Source organism: Meles meles, chromosome 9 (genome assembly GCF_922984935.1).
Source record: "Meles meles chromosome 9, mMelMel3.1 paternal haplotype, whole genome shotgun sequence".
Classification (NCBI taxonomy): domain Eukaryota; kingdom Metazoa; phylum Chordata; class Mammalia; order Carnivora; family Mustelidae; genus Meles; species Meles meles.
In genome coordinates, this window is record NC_060074.1 from 1,575,221 (window position 1) to 1,595,661 (window position 20,441).

General features: G+C 37.9%; 1 protein-coding gene across 11 annotated transcripts in view; it reads left to right on the forward strand.

Moving 5' to 3' along the window:
* The window catches only part of GULP1 (GULP PTB domain containing engulfment adaptor 1), a 260,500-nt gene that overhangs the window by 155,946 nt on the left and 84,113 nt on the right, over positions 1 to 20,441 (forward strand). For all 11 annotated transcript variants that reach the window (XM_046018774.1, XM_046018769.1, XM_046018773.1 and 8 more), the window contains 2 exons: positions 3,753 to 3,824; positions 9,811 to 9,872. In XM_046018774.1, coding sequence (XP_045874730.1) covers positions 3,797 to 3,824; positions 9,811 to 9,872 — 90 coding nt within the window. In that variant the 5' untranslated portion in view covers positions 3,753 to 3,796. The remainder of the gene's footprint in view (positions 1 to 3,752; positions 3,825 to 9,810; positions 9,873 to 20,441) is intronic.

Here is a 20,441-nt window from a genome sequence, read left to right on the forward strand (position 1 = left end):
TATGTTTAATTTAAAAAAATAGAAAATCTAAATTGCAATACTTTAAACCTTGTATGATTTTTACTCTGGGATGCTATTTTATGGAAAATTAGTAAAAGATGATTATGTTATATTCTCTATATATTATTTAGTGAGAATTTAGGAATAATTTTTTACTGATAAGGAAATAATGTGTCCACGTATAAGTACCATTGAGACAATATTTATCAAAAGTTTATCCAAAAAGATTTTATATCATACTATAAATTGAAATTAAGTTTATACAGAACTTACATTTTTTTTAAAGATTTTATTTATTTATTTGACAGACAGAGATCACAAGTAGGCAGAGAGGCAGGCAGAGAGAGAGAGAGAGGGAAGCAGGCTCCCTGCTGAGCAGAGAGCGGATGCGGGACTTGATCCCAGGACCCTGAGATCATGACCTGAGCCGAAGGCAGCAGCTTAACCCACTGAGCCACCCAGGCGCCCAGAACTTACATTTCTTAAACTTAACATAAAGTAAGCTGATAACAATATATATCTTATTACCTCCGCTTTAAGTACATTAAAACATGTTATGAGTGCATTAAACCTGTAAACAGTATATTGAATAACGACTTATGTTTACACACTGTATTCTGTACATGGGCATAGTGAGCAAAGCCAGTGTCTGCTTATTTTCTAGTGGGGAATTATGACCTGTTTCTCAAGGAAGAGTAGAGTGTCATTGGATCAAATAAATATGCTAAAAACTAGTGTTTGGAAAGTGAAATTATGGCTTTTGTTTCTATGATAAGAACAGCTTGTCCAGTACCCACTGACATTTATATCTATGTGCTTTATGAGCAGGTGAAAAATCCTTCTGGGATTTCAGAGTCATAGAATTGTAGCGTCATTTCACATCCTTTATTTATTTGGCCTCCTGAACTTTATACAGTTATGTTAAGTTTTTTTTTTTCTTTCTGTCTTTTTGCCCCAAAGAGTTTATATTGTTAATTTTAAAATACACACAATTTCACGAGATTTAAAATTATGTGGTATTAAACTCCATCTTTATATTTCACAATCTACTCTTGTTGAAAATGTCTACCGGAGACACAGTGAATTTGATCTGCTGATTGATAGGCTTCATGATAATTTTATTTTTCTGGAGAAGTTGGACCTTACATTTGGATAATTATGTTTCTTTTGTGCTAGTTTGTTATCATCACTTATTCTTTTCAGGATATGATCAATCAATAGCCATGTCTGTTAGGTTCTAGATGAAAAGTAACTTTTGGGACGAGACAAATATATTTTGTCTATATTGCATTCCCTTCATTCCTTATAGAGTGGTTGGCACTGTTGATTAAAAATGATTTCTGAATGAATGAATACATTATAATAAATACAGTAATTTCAATCATTACTTCTATATCTTTTATATTATAGAGTAGAAACCATATTATATCATTAGTATAAATGACATAACCATTCTGGTGTTTTAGTTTTTTAAATCTATTCTCTACCTTTCTCGTATTAATGGCATAACCATGAGAAGGTAAATGAAGCGTGAGGTTAGTAGAGGAGTGGTATGATTGTGTCATTCTCCTGAGTCTATAAAACAGTGCCTGGTAATAATATCTTATAATTTCTTATATTTATTTTATTTATTTATTTGAGAGAGAGAGACAGAGAGCCCGAGTTCTAATTCTTAACTGTTTTAATTCTTCATTGGGAGCAGAAATGCCTGAACAGAAATACCAGTAATTTGACTGCAAAAATGATTTTATTATCAAGATTAATTTCACTCCTTGTTTTACTGCTGTATAGATTTGTAAATACTATGCACTAATGTTGGTATACCCCCAAAATTCACATGTTGAAATCCTGAACCCCAGAGTGGTATTTGGGGATGGGGTCTTTGGAAGGTACTTGGGTTTAGATGAGGTCATCAGGAGACGACCCCGTGATGGGTAGTATCTTTATGAAAAGAGGAAAAGCGAGAAGGTTGTCCCTGTCATGTGAGATCATAGCCAGAAGCTGTGTCCCACAAGCCATGAAGAGGGCCCTCACTGGAACCTCACTTAGCTGGCACCTGATCTCAAACCTCCAGCCTCCAACACTGCAAGTTAAAACTTTCTGTAGTTTACGTCATGCCATTCCGGTACTTTGTATGGCAGTCCGAGCTGACTGTGGGGTGCTGCTGTAACAAATACCCAAAAGTGTGCAGACGGCTTTGGGACTGGGTGATGGGTGGAAGTTGGAAGAATTTTGAGGTGCTCCTAGAAGAAGGTGATCGCTGTGATACTACTCGAGGCAATTCTGGCGAGGGTTCAGAAAGAACAGAGAAGAAGAGCTAGAAAGCCTCCAGCTTCTTAAAGAATACATAAATAATCACAAGCAGAATGCTGGTAGGTGTGTAGATGGGAATCCGATGGATCTCCAGATAGAAACATAGATAAAGCATGTTACTGGACATTGGAGGAAAGGTATTTCTTGTTATGAAGTGGGCAAAGAAGTTGGCTGAATTGCGTTTGTGTTCTAGTATTTTTATGGAGGGTAGAACTTGCAATTAATGAAATTGGTATTTGGCTGAGAACTTTTTTTTTTTTAAAGATTATATTTATTTATTTGTCCGAGAGAGAGAGCCTGCGTGAGTGAGCGCACAAGCAGGGAGAGGGCAGGCAGAGAGAGAAGCAGGCTCCCCGCTGAGCAAGGAGCCCCAGACAGGGCTCCGTCCCAGGACCCTGAGATGAAGGCAGAAGCTTCACCGACTGAGCCACCCAGGCATCCTAGCTGAGAGAATTTCTTAGCCAGGTGTGGAAAGAGTGGCTTGGTGCCTTCTAACTGATTATACTAAAATGTGGAAGAAAAACAACTGAAAAAGGAATTATTTAAAAGAGAGAGGTACAGGCACCTGGGTCTGCTTCTCTGCCCCTCCTCCTTGCTTGTGCTTTCCCACCCTCCCAAAAATAAATAAATAATATCTTAAAAAGATAAAAAAGAGACAGTACTTGAGGATTTGGAATATTCTCAGCCCATTCACGTAGCAGAGAATACTAAGGTTGTGGCCAAACAGCCCTTGGCCAGTTTCAACTGAAGGGGATGGAAATGGCATGAAATGAAGGAAGGCTTTTGAGCTTCGTAGATCCTATAGGACTGGGACATAGTTATTTTGCTGTGAGCATGCATTATTCTTCAAGATGAGGGATAAATGATCCCAAAGGCAAATTCAGAGATCATCAGGGCTGCCTCCTTTGTTTCAAACTAGAGTAGGATGCCATCATCTCGGTTTGAACAGCTCAGGCAGCAGCTGCCCAGAGCATTATGGGGCACAGGGCTGCCTGGCAGAGCCTGGCTGGAGAGGGACACGACTGCCACTTCATAATCAAAACGTCTGTTTATTTACTGCTGTTAATCATTGCTCAGAGCTGTGCCACATCTCTTGACTATTGGCTGAAAGTATTAATCTTCTTTCTCCTAAAATTTGCAGATAAATGTAATTAATGATAGATGTACAGCAAGAAAAAGACCAGAAAATTAATGAACTTTGGAGGAAATTTATTTGAGATACTGTTCTTATCTCTTCGGCCATTTGTAATATTGAGTACTCTAGTTTATTCTTACCCCGTGTCTTTTGGGGCATTTCAGAATATTCTTTATAAATATTTAAGACACATTTTAAAAGGCTTTGTGATGGAAAATGCATTTGCATTTTATGCAATGCAATGTGCAAAAGAGGTTGGTCAACATTTCTTTATTTAGGCTTTAATATTTTGTCATTTTTATAGGCTTTAAAGTGTGATCGAACTGAACATCTGTTTGGCTGATCATCATGAACCGTGCTTTCAGCAGGAAGAAAGGTAAGTGTGCCCATTTACAGGGCCTGGGGGTCAGTTCAATATCACTGTGAAAATCGGGCAGAGAGGCTAAGGACTCAGTTTTTCCTGTTATCAAACCACATGGTTCAGGAATGAAGTTAGACCAGAGCAACACAAATGTGCACACATTGCTAATGAACCTTTGGTTATCACCCTAATGAGAGTGGAGTTGTTTAGTACATTTAACTCGGCATACGTTTATGACGGTATGTTTCCTGGCAGTTTTATTCTGTGGTGTGAAACTGCAAAAAATAAAGTGATCCGAAACTAGTCCTAATGGATCGTGTAGTCATAGAATACTCAACTCGTGGGCGTGTTTGAGGGTACCCTGATTTAAAATCATGTTTGTATGTGTGTGCATCTGCTTCCCTGTTGACTGAGTAATATGTGAGGGTTGGTGATAAGTAAGCTGATAGCAACGAGGCCAAAATAACTTGAGGATTTTGACGTAAAATAAATATAAATGTAATATAGCATAATTATCAGCATAGGAATGAAAGAAACAGCTAGTTAAATGTTATTTTTTTAAGGGGCAGTAAAACATGGCATTTGACAAATATTTCATGATATACTCATAGGAAAGATTGAAAAATTTGATAGTTTTATGTAGTTCAGTGAAGTTAAAATAATGTACCTTGTCTGTCTTTTTTTGCCTCCCTTTGTTTTTGAAATATTTTATTTATTTGAGAGAGAGTGAGCTGGGGGAGGTGTAGAGGCAGAGGAAAGAGCAGGCTTCCCGATGAGCAGGGAGCTGGATGTGGGACTCGATCCCAGGACCCCTGGATTATGACAGGAACTGAAGGCAGATGCTTAACAGCCTGAGCCACCCAGGTGCCCTGTCCTTATCTTTCTGTAAGAAGTTGTTTAGTGACAGACGCAGGGCTCTGTCCTGTTTAATACGCCGTCAGTGAAGTGGGAAAGGATAATTAAACAATGCTACTCAATTGTGTAGGTGATCGTAAGCAAGAAGAGATAAACTGATATGGTGGAATCAGCAGATCCGTGGGGGAGAAATGACCAGTTAGCTCATATTCCGCACCATAAACTTAGTAAGATACTGTGCACCGAAGAACAGGGATCCAGACAATCTAATGCTTTGATTCTTATTTCAACTGTCATTGTTTGGAAGGCGCACCTTAAGTGCCATGTGGGTGAAAAATGGCCGAAGAACTAAGTCTGAACTGTGTGGTTATCAAAGGTTCTAGTTCATTTTCTGCTATATGAAATGAATAGTCCAGAAGCACAAACTAGGTTCTGTTCTAGTCCATGGAGTTCAGCAGGGCGTGTTCTCACTTTAAAGGATTGATCCACACATTGTAACAAGCCGGTGAGGGAGGCGGGGGTGATGTCCAGACTTTCAACCTGGAGCAGGAATGGGGCTGAGAACCTGAGAACCTTTGGTGTGGCCTTTCAGTGTTTGAGGACTGTCATGTGGTCATGGGACTAAGTTTGATAAAAGTCAAATAGGTATAAATTACAAGGTTGTTGATTTAATGCAGGAAAAAATTCCAACAAAGTTGTGCACACATAATGGAATTCTTGAAGCACAAACTTTTCTTGTTATGGAAGTGAGGAGTCCTCAACGTTTGACTGTGGTACAGAGGAGTGACGTATTCAGTAGGGATTTAGGTAATGTGAGCTTTCTGGCACTTTTCCACCCCGGGAAACTAGGAATTTATTATTTTATTTATTTTTCTCAATAAGGAGAGGGCAAAAATAACATTTGTTGTCATTTGTAGTTTGGTTCCTATTTAAGACACATTCTGAAAGTAATATAGTGTTCTTTTTAAATTTCTTTTTACTGGTAGAAAAAGAATCTAGAAATAATCCTATGAGACATAGAAGTATTTTTAATGAAGTAATAAAAATCTTACATCACAACTCATCACTTTAATCATATTATTTTTTATTTTTTTTAAAGATAGCATTTATTTATTTATTTATTTGAGAGAGAGAGCAGAGGAACAGAGGGAGAGAGACAAGCAGACTCCACGCTAAACACAGAGCCCAACACAGGGCTCAGTCTGGTGACCTTGAGATCATGACCTGAGCCGAGATCATGACCTGAGCCAAAATCAAGAGCCAGTTGCATAACTGACTGAACCACCCAGCGTCTCATCATCTTATTTTTAAAAAACACTTCTAGACTCTTTTTTTATTTGCTTACAATTCCTTTCTCCCAAGGTTTTAAAGTTGAAACTCCCAATTTCTAATTTCTCTTTAGCTGAAGACAATGTTGGAGTTTTTCATTGAGAAATCCCAAGTAACCAGCAATGTGTATCTGCGCGACTTGACGACAGAGGCAGGACGGCTGTGGGGAAGATTGGGGTATTTTCAGAGGCAGGACATGGGAACACTTGTTCTTTTCCTGCTTTGCCTCACTGTCTTTAAAAATTTCTTGTGATTTTCCCCCAAGTCTAATGATTAAATATCCTTATGAAGATTAGAGTATTAGAGGATTGATCAATATTTTACTCTGATTTCACGTTAGAACTTGATACTGGAAGTTCTACCTGCCAGTCAGTTATGGCTCTCGTTTAGTGAGGTCATGAAATCCCTTTCTAACCCAAACTCTCAGAGCCCCTGCTGCCGGCTTCAACCAGTACCGCTAATCGGTTGAATTTTAATTTGAGGTAGAAAATGGAATTTTATGACAGAAGCCCATTTATTTTGACAATTGGGAGCTGTAATTGTACCCCTGGAGAATATATAATTCAGTCATGTTTCCAGTAGCTGGTATCAGCATGTACTGTATATTCTACTCTAAACAGAGAAGATGGTCTTCAGTCAGTAGAAGCTTTTCTTTTCTTTCAAAAGTGTCCAGTTTAAAAAAAAAAAAGTGTCCAGTTTACATGGTCATCACGTGCAGTCTTACTAAACCATCCTGGACCTCAGAAGCTGGCCGTTCGTATTTGGTCTGGTATTCTTTGATTGAATTAGGTAGTGACTTCACTGATCTCTTTGCAAATGCTCTAATGCGGTACAGAGTCTAAAAAGGACTGAGTGTATTAGAAATTCATTATTTGGACTATTTTGAAGAGATCTGTAAAAACTGGTCTAATTTCATATTTATCAAGTAAATTTTAATGAATGTGTTTGTTCTGTAGCTCCTTTTCTTTTTTTGGATTACTTTTTAATTTTTTAATATAAATTCAATTAATTAACATACAGTCTATTATCAGTTTCAGAGGGAGAGTTCAGTGGTTCATCAGTCTTATAGAATACCCAGTGTATGGCTCCTTTTCTTATGTTAGCCTTCTCTTTGAATTCTTAAAATCCTATATTCTATTCATTACATCAAAACTGAATAATTTAGTAAAAAAGCATAAAATTTTGAACATGAGTAAATGTGATTAAATAATTCAACTAATTACACTTTAACTTACCAGTTGACCTACTGATGAATAGATACAATCACAGTGCATAGTGCTTAAGATTCAGTATTTAAATATTATTTCCCTTTTTATAACCCTTATGCATCTATTCACCCAACAACATTTAGGTTTAAATTTGATATATTCAGAGAAGGTGCTTCCTGTATGCTAAGCTCTGGTGATAACAATAATAATGAAATTTCTGCATTATTCCTTTTCTTTTTTTTTAAAGATTTTATTTATTTATTTGACAGAGAGGTCACAAGTAGGCAGAGAGGCAGGCAGAGAGAGGGGGAAGCAGGCTCCCTGCTGAGCAGAGAGCCTGACTCGGGGCTCAATCCCAGGACCCTGAGATCGCGACCTGAGCTGAAGGCAGAGGCTTAGCCCACTGAGCCACCCAGGCGCCCGGTCTGCATCATTCTTGATGAGCTCTTCATCTAAATGCGTTTGAACACTTGGATTTGTTACAGTCAGGGTGGTTTGACACTTGCCGAATATTGTGACATGTTGGCCTTTCCCCTTACATGGCTGTTTACTCTTGAGTTAGCGATCAGTTCAATTTCAAGGAAGGGGGCACATTCCAGATGTCTGTGTTCCTGTGTCTGTACCATGTCCCTATATCTGATGGCTTTCGTGGGCATAGGTCGTGGCTGGAGACAATTGTCTATACTCGCTCTTCAAGGCCAGGCACATCTATAGGAGTTAATATAAAGCTTTAGTTTTACTCTGCCAGTTTTTTTCTTTTGCCAGAGTATACATCAGAGGACAGTAAGGATGTGTTTTAGAGATCTTTCGGGTTTTCTCAGTGTCCGGCCTGTGCTGGACGTCCACCAGACCGTCAGTACGTGATCATGCGGACACCGAGTTCTTGTCATTGTAGCGATTACAGCTTACCCACTAGTCATTTCATACTGGGATTAATCTGTCGTCCGTACCAGCTGGACAGAACTGGCCGCTTTCTAGGTCACCTTAATGGAAGACTGTAACTGGTAATGTCATCAGCTTTCCAGTGTGGTGGCTGCAGGAGAAAGCAGTTATCCCTCTTCGCCAGGGTTGGAGTGAGCCGTCGTCCTCAGACTAAACTTTATGTCCTTCTGAACAGTGTTGTGTATCTTGGAAAAGGAGACATGAGAAGAATTGAGTTAAGGGGTTAAAAACAGAAATTGGATTTTTTTTTTTTTAAGGTTTCCTGAAGGTAGGTCTTTGGTCTTATTGTTTTGATATTTTTATTGTTCTGGTGTATAGCATTGTGACTTATTTCTTTTAATATACAAGGGCAAGACTGTATCTTAGATTTAAAGTACAAATTTTTCTTGAATTAATCATATCACTATTCAGTAGAAGTCATAAAGAAAAAACTGTATTAAATTTAAAATCCTTACAGGAAATAAAAAATTTACACATTAATGGTGACGGCGATATGTGAATATTGCTTTTTGAAGCCTAGAATGTGTCGCTTCTCAGAGTACAGCACTCAAGTTCAACCAGCACATATTCACTTAGTAGTCAGAAAATAGCACTAAAATTCTCCATAAGCTTGGGATTTTTATCAGTCCCTCATGTTCTGTTTTAGAAATTCTTATGATTATTGCATTGTACCCCACAAATGTGTTTAAAATCAATATAGTGTGTTATTTTCAAATGGTATGAAATAATTGACATTCCAGAAACATAGGCCTTTTTCTTTTTGTCTTCCTATTCCCCCAGTCTGAGAACATATTAATGATAGCAAACGTTTTCAAATGTTCTGAATTGAATGTTGAAAATATTTTGTTAGCAATCTATTTCTGTTCAGTACTTATTTACTAACTACTTTTCATGGTAAAATATGTCTTTGATTGTATTCTGTTCATAGTATTGATTCTAAATTTTTAAATTCCATGAGGAATAAAATATTCGCAAAACTCTGCTAAAGGAGACAGTAGGTTTTGAAGATTTCAAAAGTTTACTATAGACAAATGCAATTTCCAAAAAATGGTCAGATTTTATTTGTTTAACGTTTTTTGCTTTTTCCCCACTTACACAGTCCACAAATGTTTCGGAAGATGTGTAGACTATATAAATAAAATTCAAAGTTGAACGAAAAATATTTTTTTCTATTTCTAGCAATAATTCTATTATTCAAATTATTTTCAGTATCTTCTATCCTTTTAGTCACATTTATTTTTAATATTCTATTACACTAATCTAAGAAAATTATAAAGATTTAAGATTTATTGTTTAGGGAATTTAAAAAACCCTATAAACCATGACAGTATAAACGGAAAGAAGAAAGACGTCACATAATCATGTAATTGGTACAGTTGTCTTCCACTGAGTTGTTATTTTTTAATATTCTTTAGAAACTTAGTATCACTTCATTATTTGAATACTTTTTAAAGGAAAAGCTAGGGACTTTTATATCAAGGAAAGAATCTTCTAAGCACTTTACAGCTACACTGTTCTCCTATCTGACTAGTTAGTCTTTCTTAGTTTAGTAAGACAATCACGATTTAGAAGTGCTCCCACCCCTATCAGACTCCTTATGCTAATGAATGAATATGACCCCCTCGGAACATGTAATTTAATTTAACCTTGCATATTCTTCATTGCAGACAAAACATGGATGCATACTCCCGAAGCTCTATCAAAACATTACATTCCCTATAATGCAAAGGTAAAATGGCTTCTATGATATTTATTTAACTTATTTAATTTATTTTGTTATGTTATTATTATTAAATTCATGATTGAGCTAAGAAAGATTGTTTATGCATCGGCGTTTCCTAGTAGATGGTTCCTAAAAAAAGTTTGCAAAAGAAATTTTGTAATATATAGTATGGGGAGTGATTTTTTTTCCACCAAGTAAGTAATTCTTTTTTTTTTCCCCCATCACTCCAAATAAGCAATTATTTTATTTAATTATGAAGAGTATTCCTTATAATTTCGGTCTGTCATGCATGTATTCTCTTCAAATAATTTAGCTATCTTTAAAATTATTTGCAATATCATGGCCTGTAGGAAATAAAACCACCAACAAATTAGTTTCCTTTGAAAGCATTTTAATGTTGCATTGCATAGACGAATGTAAAAACTAACCTGATCAGGAGAGAAATAAGCTACAATTTTAATGACGGCAATTTTCATTCAAAAAAAGAGACAAAACTTAAACTATTAGGAAAACAGAAAAAAGCACATGTTTTGACTCTTGTGTTTAGTTTTCTTCATTTTAATAAATAGAAGCAAGCAATCCATGCTCCATATCTTCAAAGAAAACGTCTTTAAAGAAAGGTGTTACTGTGTAATTAGAGAGCATGAAATCTGAAATAGATTGGAATACACTTGGAAGACACAGGAGAGAAAGTTGTGTTGGGGAGCGTGCAGGTGGGCCGGACTTAAGTAACTGACCTTTAGACACAGCATGGGAAAAAGAGAAAATGATAAAAATTGTTTTTATAAAGAAAACTTAGCAAACTCTGTACTGGGTATACTGGATATAATGAGTTGAGGTATAAGGAATGATTTGAGAAAAAATTTAAAAAAACATGTATTGAACAGAAAGTCAAGGCTGTTTAACAGAGAATCTCTTTCAGTGCTGGTCTGAGTCTGAATCAGTAGGAAGAAACATTTATAAGATCATCTGGAGATTCGTCTAGACTGGTTGCTCAGCAGTGCGACTTGTAGAGTATGGCACCTCCCTTTTTTCTTGCTGACATCGTAGCAAAGAAATACTCTAAAATATTTTTGGTGTAAAGCTAATGTGCTTGACAAAATAAGTCAATCGGAGAAAGACAACTACCGTACGATCTCCCTGATATGAGGAAGCTGAGAGGCAACGTGGGGAGTTTAGGGGGTAGGAAAAGAATAAATGAAACAAGATGGGATTGGGAGGGAGACAAACCATCGGAGACTCTTAATCTCACAAAACAAACAGGGTTGCGGGGAAGGGTGTCCAGAGAGTGGTTTGGTGATGGACGTTGGCGAGGGTGTGTGCTACGGTGAGTGCTGTGAAGTGTGTAAACCTGGCGATTCACAGACCTGTACCCCTGCGGCTAATAATACATTATATGTTTATAAAAACATAAAACATTAAAAAAAAAAAAAAAGCTAATATGCTTGAAATCACTGCAGCGGTTAGGGCATTCCCTCAATGTGACATGAGGTTTCATTGCCATGACTTAGCGTGAAAGTTTAGTCAGCTGCATGAGAAAAATTGAGTCACTATCATCTCTCTCTTCTGCAGATACTCGCCATGTTAGCTGTTGAGAAATTGTATGAAAACTTTTTAGAAAAAAATTAATTTTGAAAACCACTATTATTTTAAAGTGCATGCTCAGTTTTTGATAATATTATCTATCATACCATATTTTTATATATGACTGAAATGTCTCATTTTGAAAAACCAGATTGAAAGATTCTGATTGAATCCTTCTGATATAAAGGATTGAAAGACCCTGACTCTTGGGTTAGTGTGAACAGTGGAGATCGTTGTCTGTGCTACTTCACAGGTGCAGAGCTGCTCTCAGTCATTCTGCACGAAGTAGAGGGCACGCAGACACCTTCACAGGTGTTTACTGGGGTCGGTGAATTACGGAAGAGCAAGTTGGTTTTGTCCGTTCTGATGCGGCCTCCTGAGCGATAAATATGTCAGGTGCACCAAGTAGTGTTGCAACTGTTTGAAGAACATTTTTTTTTTTTCTGAATTCCTTTTTTTGCAGAACATTTTGAACTCATCATTAGTAGTTATTTTTGAAAATTTTCTAGATCGGGGCGCCTGGGTGGCTCAGCGGGTTAAAGCCTCTGCCTTCAGCTCGGGTCGTGATCCTGGGGTGCTGGGATCGAGCCCTGCATCGGGCTCTTTGCTTGGCTGGGGGCCTGCTTCCTCCTCTCTCTCTGCCTGCCTCTCTGCCTACTTGTGATCTCTATCTGTCAAATAAATAAATCTTTAAAAAAAAAAAAAAAAAGAAAATTTTCTAGATCTCTTTAGAGTACGTGCCGCTTGAACACCAAACCAGTGGCCACAGGATGTACCTTAGCACAACAGCAGCAACACAGAATAAAGACTCTTGGGGTGCCTGACTGGCTCAGCCTGTACATTATGTGACTCTTGATCCTCAGGGTCATGAGTTCAAGCCCCATGTTGGATGTAAAATCTACCTAAAAAATCCACAACAAAAAATAGTAATAAAAAAAAGATAAAGAAAAAAAACAAGGAAAGATAAAGACAAGAGGTTAATTAATATATGAAAAAGACCCTCCACTTATAATCAAATAAATACTTAAAAATGGACTGTGTGTATTTGATGAATTAATGCATAATAACATTTCCAAAGTAATTACAAAGCAGTTACATTTCAGTGGGCCCTAATACATACCAGATACATGATCTCACTTATTATTTGCCATGACTCAGTATGGTGATTATTGATCTTTACATAAGAGAAAACTTTATGTTTTACGTAGTAGAAATTAAGGCTGAAAGATTAAGTAACTGTCTGTCGTCACAGACCCCGTAAGACGGAGCCAGAGTGGGAAACTGAGGTCTGTGTGGCTTCAGAGATTGGCTATTGTTCATGTGCAGAGAGTAACACTCAATTCGCCATTCATCTGCTGCGTTGCTGATAGCGTGAGGTGCTGTTCCAGAAACTTCACTGAATATTGGTGAAGCTTCAGAGCTGTATGACACGTGTCTTACATGCTCATGGACCTTCCGTCCTAAGGAAATACCAAACAGACATGAGCAGTGTAGAAGTCAGATCATGTTCTGTGTCATTCAGATGTCACTAAACAGAAAGCTAAGGAGATTCGGAGAATGGTGAGACTCTCGTTTTGTGAAAGTGGGAGTGAGCTCGAATTTCCCAGGTCGAAACAAGGGAGAAGTGACCATTTCATGCAGAGATATCTGAAGGATGATGAGTAGAGTCCACAAGGTCTGAGGCACAAACAGTAGGATGAGAGGTGGGCTAGGGCATCGAGTGCTAATGATGGTGAAGTATTTAATCAGTCAGCGTTGCGTATGGGAAACAGGTGCGAGGATGTGTACACACACACACACACACACACACACACACATTTATCTCAAGGAATGGGTTACACAATTTTGGCACTGGCTAGGCAGGTCTGAAAAGCATACGGCAGGCCATCAGGAAGGGCAGGTTGGACGTTCTTGGGCAGGAGCTGACCACAGGTAAAAGTTCTTTAGGGACATAGCAGTTCCATTCTCAAGGCCTTGAAATTGATATCAAACCCTCCCGTACTATTTTTTACGTAATGCCAACTGATTTAGATGTTAATCATATTTATAAAGTAACTTCGGGGCAACACCTGGGTCAGAATTCGATTGAATCGCTGGAGAGCATAAGCTGTCCATGTTGCCGCGTAGCACTGACCATCGCAGGTACTACTGATGGGCAAAGCTAAAGAGACAAGCCGGGAAGGCTTTGCATGGCCGTAGAAGCAGTTTGAGTAGGGAACTAATTAAGTAGGGTTTTAGGAAGATTAATCTTTAGTGATCTGAAAGTTGATTTGGGTCAGGAGAGAAGGATGACAGTCAGCTTCTTAGGGAGTTGACATTGGTCGTCCACGTGTGTGGTCCTGTGTTTAGAGAGGGTCATAGGTAAGCGCGCAGTGGAAGATAAAGATGTGCTAAATACTGCGAGGGAGGAATTGGTGCAACAGAGGAATAGTTTATGTGCAGAACAAAAATGGCTATTTTCATCCTGGCTAAAAGAGGGAAAGATCGTACTATTATCAAGATTTCCACGACTTCATTCACTTTGGATCCACTGGTTACAAATTAACCTGATAAAGTTACCAGAAATATTCAAGAACTATAATTCTCCCTGGGGAAGCATGTAATAATGTGTACATTTAGGTGTGTTCACTTGTAAAATAGTAGTTGTCTGCTCATGTTATTTCTTTAAGAACATACTTTAGTTCCACATTCTTTCATTTTCTGTAAAATTCAATTTCAGAAATTCACATTTAATATTCAGAGTATGCTTATTTCAGATCTTATCTGGATATAAAATATGGTTTCTTTCAAAAGTATTATTTTGTACGGGGTTCATTCCTTTTTTTTTTTTAATGAGCAGTGACAGCTTTAATACTAGTTCTTTGGGAAATCTGCATGTTTTCCTGTACTCTGTAGTGATGTTTTCAAACTGCAGGTTATGCTCCATGAGAAAAATTGGGTCACGGGAGGCATGTATTTAAAGATGAAATGGAATAGAAGAGAAAAAAAAAAAAGACGTTTATAGAATGCATATTGTAAACATCAAATTGTTCCATAAAATTGTGGTTCATAGTCATTGAATATGGAAGCCACTGCGTTTAAACAGGGACCTGCCTTTAAAGAGTACCAAAGACTTCACCAGATTTAACCAATTTAAGTCATGAAATAATAGTAGGGGGAGTTGCTTAAAAGAGCCATTAAATTCTCAGTAGAAGAGATGATCCGCATGGACGTTCAACCACATGTCGTTGAATGTAGCGTCTTAAAGTCGTTTCCGGCATACACACGTAAGCATGTTAGGAACGACAGAGAAACAAAGTAAAACCTAGGTTCACTTGTGCTCTCATTCATTCACACATGTGCTACCCATCGGAATGCAGCCCCTAATAGAGGCAAAGTCCTGATCTAGAAACCCGGGAATTGATCAGTAAACCAAATAGATAAAATCCTGCCTTCCTGGGCTTTACATATAATAAACAAAATAATACTACTTTTTCAGAAATACCTGATAAGAAAACTGTGTTTTAATTTGTTAATACATGGATTATTACATTGATTTGTATTATTTGTTACTGATATATAGCATTAGTATTTATATATTATATGGTAAGTATGTATGTTAGTGTATATAATATTGACGTAATATCTATTAATTCAGTATACCAGGCTGCACGAATTCGCGGTGCAGAGAAAGCAGGATATTGGGAATCTGGAGAAGGGGGAGGGATGGTGCTGCCCTATTACACACAGTGGTCGGGGAAGATCTGTGAGGAGGGCAGAAGCCTGAAGAAATTGTGGGAGTGAGCATGTGACTACAGGAGAGGACAGCGGTCCGGACGTGGCTAGCATGCATCAGGCGTCCCTGCCTGGCTGAGAACGGTGGTCTGGGCCAGCTGGTGGGAACGCTGTAGGATGCAGGGGGACGTGGGGAAGTTCCAAAGACTCAGATCAAGTGGAGCTGCTGTGACCCCTGGCGTCTTGTAGTTCTTTTAGGACCTCGTAGACCCCTTCAGTTTGCAGAATTTTTAAGAGAAAGAATTGACAGGATCTGAGACATGTTTTTAACAGGATTAAATTAACCGTAAGGAGACGCAGGAGGACTTACTCAGGAGTGCCGTGCGGGGACCCAGGAGGGGAAAGGGACTGTGGCTCGAGTCTGAGGAGGAATGAAGGAGAAAGGCTGTGGGCCTCTGGGTAGATTTTGAAGGTATTGCTGATGGGGTCTGTGTATTGGCTTTTCTACTTCTGCTGTAATCAGAACTTCACAAGGAAATTTTAGGGTTGGTGTTTTGGTTTTTGTTTTTTGGGTTTTTTTTGATCACCCTTAAGGAAGAACATAGAATTTTCCATCCCTTCAGGCATTTGATGAGCTGAACCATCTTTTCTGTAAAGGTGAAATACTAGAAACCTTTTACTTTAGCAAACTTACTGTTCTGTTGGTGCAAAATGGTGGTTTTTCAAATGAAGCATTAGGATATTTCATACAAAAACACTTAAAAAAATTTTTTTAAGTATTTTATTTATTTGACAGAGAGAAATCACAACTAGGTAGAGAGGCAGGCAGAGAGAGAGGAGGAAGCAGGCTCCCTGTGGAGCAGACAGCCCGATGTGGGGCTCGATCCCAGGACCCTGAGACCATGACCTGAGCCAAAGGCAGAGGCTTAATCGACAGAGCCACCCAGGCGCCCCCCAAAACACTTAGTTGTAAGTGTTTTCGTTATGCTCGAGTTTTCACGTCCGAGAGACCACCAGGGAGCCAACACTGATGCAATCACACAAGGGTTTATCTGACAAAGCTTAAGCTTGGGCCCAATATTGGGCCCAATACCGGTACTGCGGAGTAGGGACTTAGACCCCGAGCTTAGTTAAGGCAGGGGTATTTATGGGTTCCTGTTACTAAACCAGGGCGGGGCTTACTAAAGCATGGTGGGGAGAGTTCGGCCCTTGGGCACAGGGGTCTGAGATGGCTGTACTTACGCTAAGGCTAAACCTGAGGTGGGATGGCCTTAATTTTTCTCGGCCTCCACATTTTATTCTCAAATGTATCATTATCCCAAAAAAAGGTTGGTGTACTTATCTTATGGAATACCTGGCTTTTTAAAAGTATGTAAGAATGTGCTTCTAGCGAGATGACCGTTCATACAACTTCGCACTGTTCTGCAGTAAAGAGAGTCGGCATTCCCTGGTTGTCAGTGGTGTGTTCCAAGTTTTCAAAGTGAGGGAATCAGAAACGAAGGGGAACATGGACCTTGACCTTAAAACCTTACAACTTCCCTTGGGGAGAAAAGGGCCCTGGAAACAAACAATTTTAGAGGAAAATTAAATAGATTGTGTCCAAAAAGATAAAATATGAATGCCAAGGACAAGTTTAAAAAGAAAGATCATGTTCTATTTCAAGGATATCTAGAGGTATCATAGGTGAAACATGTCGTTTGCTAGGAGGTGTATTTGGCGAGACAAGGCTTGACTGAGTTTGACCCTCGGTGTCTTCCTGACTGAGGGAGTCCTGTGGTTTCCTGCCAGCCTTTCTCAGCATCACAGCATGATCATCCTCAACATTTATAGCCTCTTAAAGCTCTTACTTGGCTTCCAAAAACAAACAAAAAACAACAAAGAACAACAACAAACCCCCATGAAAACCAGATATAATCTGAAATACGACAGTAAGTGGGTAGCACTTGAGGGTTCTGCCCTTGCACACATTATCACTTCCATCCGGAACTTCCTGCTCAGGGTCACTGATACAGAGAAGTCAGAACCCAGGTGTACCCCACAGTGGCAAGGCTGTATCCCAGCAATTCCACTGATGGCTCTAGAATTTATTGGAATAGCTACATAGTTGCTGCTTCCTTTTTCAAGGGTTGGAGCAGACCCTTCTCAGTCAAAGTGTCTGGGTTCAAAGTTCAGCTCTCTTAGTTAGTATCTGAATTATGTGACTTTTCTATTCTTGAGTTTTCTCATTTAGATTAGTAATTGTACCTACTTCATTGTTCTGCTAGGAGGCTTAAATTAGTTAATATGTTAAAAACCTCTTTAATCAATGTCTTGTATATCAAAAGCTTGTTATTAATATCTTTACAATAGCCAGTGTTCTGTTAACTTTGGAGTTTCACTACTTGTTACTATCTCTTGAGAATAATGTTGCATTTGCATTATTCTCTGAAAAACAGAACAAAGTTCTTAGTGTTGTATCCTTGGCCTTTACATCAGAAACCCTGAGATCAGCCAATGCTCCTGCAGTGGTGAGCTTGAGAAAAAGTTCAACCTGGAACTAAAGGGTTTCCCTGTGAGCATGATAGGAGACCCAACAGTGCCGACCTTGTAGGTTTATATACAAGATAAGGTTTGGATTGTTAAAGAAAAATGCTATTATATTTAGACTTTCCTGTTACCTTGAGTTTTGCACAATTGCATTCCAGAGCAGGACGTTAATCCAAAGATCATCTTGGCCTTAAAGTCAAATATGGAAAGATGAGAAAGTCCATGCAAACCTTATAAAATTGTTATGGAGTTTTATAAGTAAAAAGTTAATGAAGAGAGAAAAATTGCAACATTATGTGGCCTAATGAGTCATGTTAAAGAAAAGTTTTATTGTAACTAAATTATTTTACTAATGATTTCTTAAATTAGTTTTGGTGACTATATGATAAACTACCTTTCAGTGAAATGTTAATACTGCTTTATGACTTTTTTTTTAAATTTTTTTCAAGATTTTATTTTATTTATTTGACAGAGAGAGAGAGATCACAAGTAGGCAGAGAGGTAGGCAGAGAGAGAGGAGGAAGCAGGCTCCCTGCAGAGCAGAGAGCCCGATGCGGGGCTCGATCCCAGGACCCTGAGATCATGACCTGAGCCGAAGGCCGCGGCTTAATCCACTGAGCCACCCAGGCGCCCCTGCTTTATGACTTTTAACAGAAGAAAATTTGGGTCACAGAAATAAATATCTACTATAGTGTCCAAACAAAAGGAAATTAGCAAAGAACACATTCAAATGGAACCCAGTGGAAATCACCAAAACTTGGGCAAAAAATGCATCCTTATAGTTGATGATATGTATTGCTAATACATAGGGAAGGATTTAGGATTACAGATTCCTAAGATTGTCTAGAGCAGCTTTAGAATAGTGACAAACACAAGTATTTGCAAATTTGCTGGTTGTAGATGGGGTGGGGGATGTAAACAAAATAAAGCCAAAGCAGAAGCCATAGCACTCAACTCTGTTCCATGTGATTCATGTCATTTGTTCAAAAATGGATTTTAGGGGGTGCCTGGGTGGCTCAATGGGTTAAAGCCTCTGCCTTGGGCTCAGGTCATGATCTTAGAGTCCTGGGATCGAGTCCTGCATTGGGCTCTCTGCTCAGCAGGGAGCCTGCTTCCCCCTTCTCTCTCTGCCTGCTTCTCTGCCTACTTGTGATCTCTGTCTGTCAAATAAATAAATAAAATCTTTAAAAAAAATGGATTTTAGTTAATCTCAAAGCATAGGGACCATTTCAAAAAAATTTTTTTGTAGAGTCTTTTAAAAAAGTTTTCTTAGACATTAGTATTGATTTTTAAGAATGCTAATATGTATATAACATAATCATTCCAAACATTTAAAAATTGTAGTGTAAGCATAAAAATTGAACATTAATTATCATTCTTCCCAATTAAAAAAGGGATATATGCTATATCATATATATTGGTAATAATTCTGCATTTGTACTCTTTGGAAATGTCCCTTTATGACACATGCTTTAAAAGAAAAATAGAAAGCTCTAGTATGTTATTTTTCCATTGTTCCCTTTAGAATGGAAATCTATAAATCTTTCATCCTAAACTGAAAAAGAATATAGTAATAATGGGAAATTTGTTGAATTATGACTTTATAGTTGGTATGTTCTTAGGAAATACAAAGATAAATAGAAAAAGAGAAATGACAGTAAGCACCCAACATAGCCTAATTTCTCAATTCTGGAGATGAACTTATAAAACGAATTTAATTTCTGAAAAGCATATGCTTGTTTTTTTGTGGGTTTTTTTTTCTCCCTAAGTTTTCTCAGGTAACTGAAATAGTTATTTTTAAAAATTTTTATTTACTCATTATTCCTTTTTTATTGAGGTATATTGACTTATGCAACATTATATTACTTTCAGGTATACAACAAAATGATTAGATATTTGTGTATATTGTAAAATGGTCACCAAGTAAGTCTAATTAACACAATTTTGAAGGCGATCATCATTGTAAACTTACGTTACATATGAGAATTCTCTTAAAAATTATCACAGCTGTTAGAAATTATTGAATAGAAACTAAAAACTCCATATTAATTACTCCTTATAACATTTCACTATGGACTACATTGTCTTTTTTTCTTAAAAAAAAAAGACATTCTATGTGTTAAGGACTCACAGACTTTTGGTCTTGAAAGGACTTCAAGACTCTTCCAGTTATATCACTTTCTTGATAAAATAAATTGAGGCTCAAACTTACACAACAAGATAATAGCAAAATTCAGTCTAGAAATCAAGTCTGTTCTATGGCCGTTTTTCTTTCCATTGCAATCTACTATTCCCCGTTTTAAAGAGAAAACCCACTTAGCAAGCAGATAATGAATCCAAAGACAAAATAGAGTATTGTATTCCCTTTATCTACGTTAGTTGTGAAGCTGGTTTGTCCGTGCAGCCTTGTCTGTCCATTGGTCCCTTGGATATCATTTACAACGAGCCAGGGGTTTGGCAGAGATGGGACCAAGAGGAGAGTAAGTGAAGTCTGTGTATTTACCTCCCTACCAGGGAGGCCACAAAGTCTAAGCTTTTGTAAAGTATTTTATTTGTCTTATTCTGCTTTGCTTAATGGTATTAATATTAATATAATCCGCCAATGAAAAATGCCTACAGTGTTATCTTCAAGTACTTCAGCTGGAGAGCACCTAGTCATAAATGGAGAATTCTCTGAATGTTAGATACATTTGTCATTTAGTTCATACTTCTGCGTGGATTTGTGTGGCACTATGTGAAATTACAAGAAAG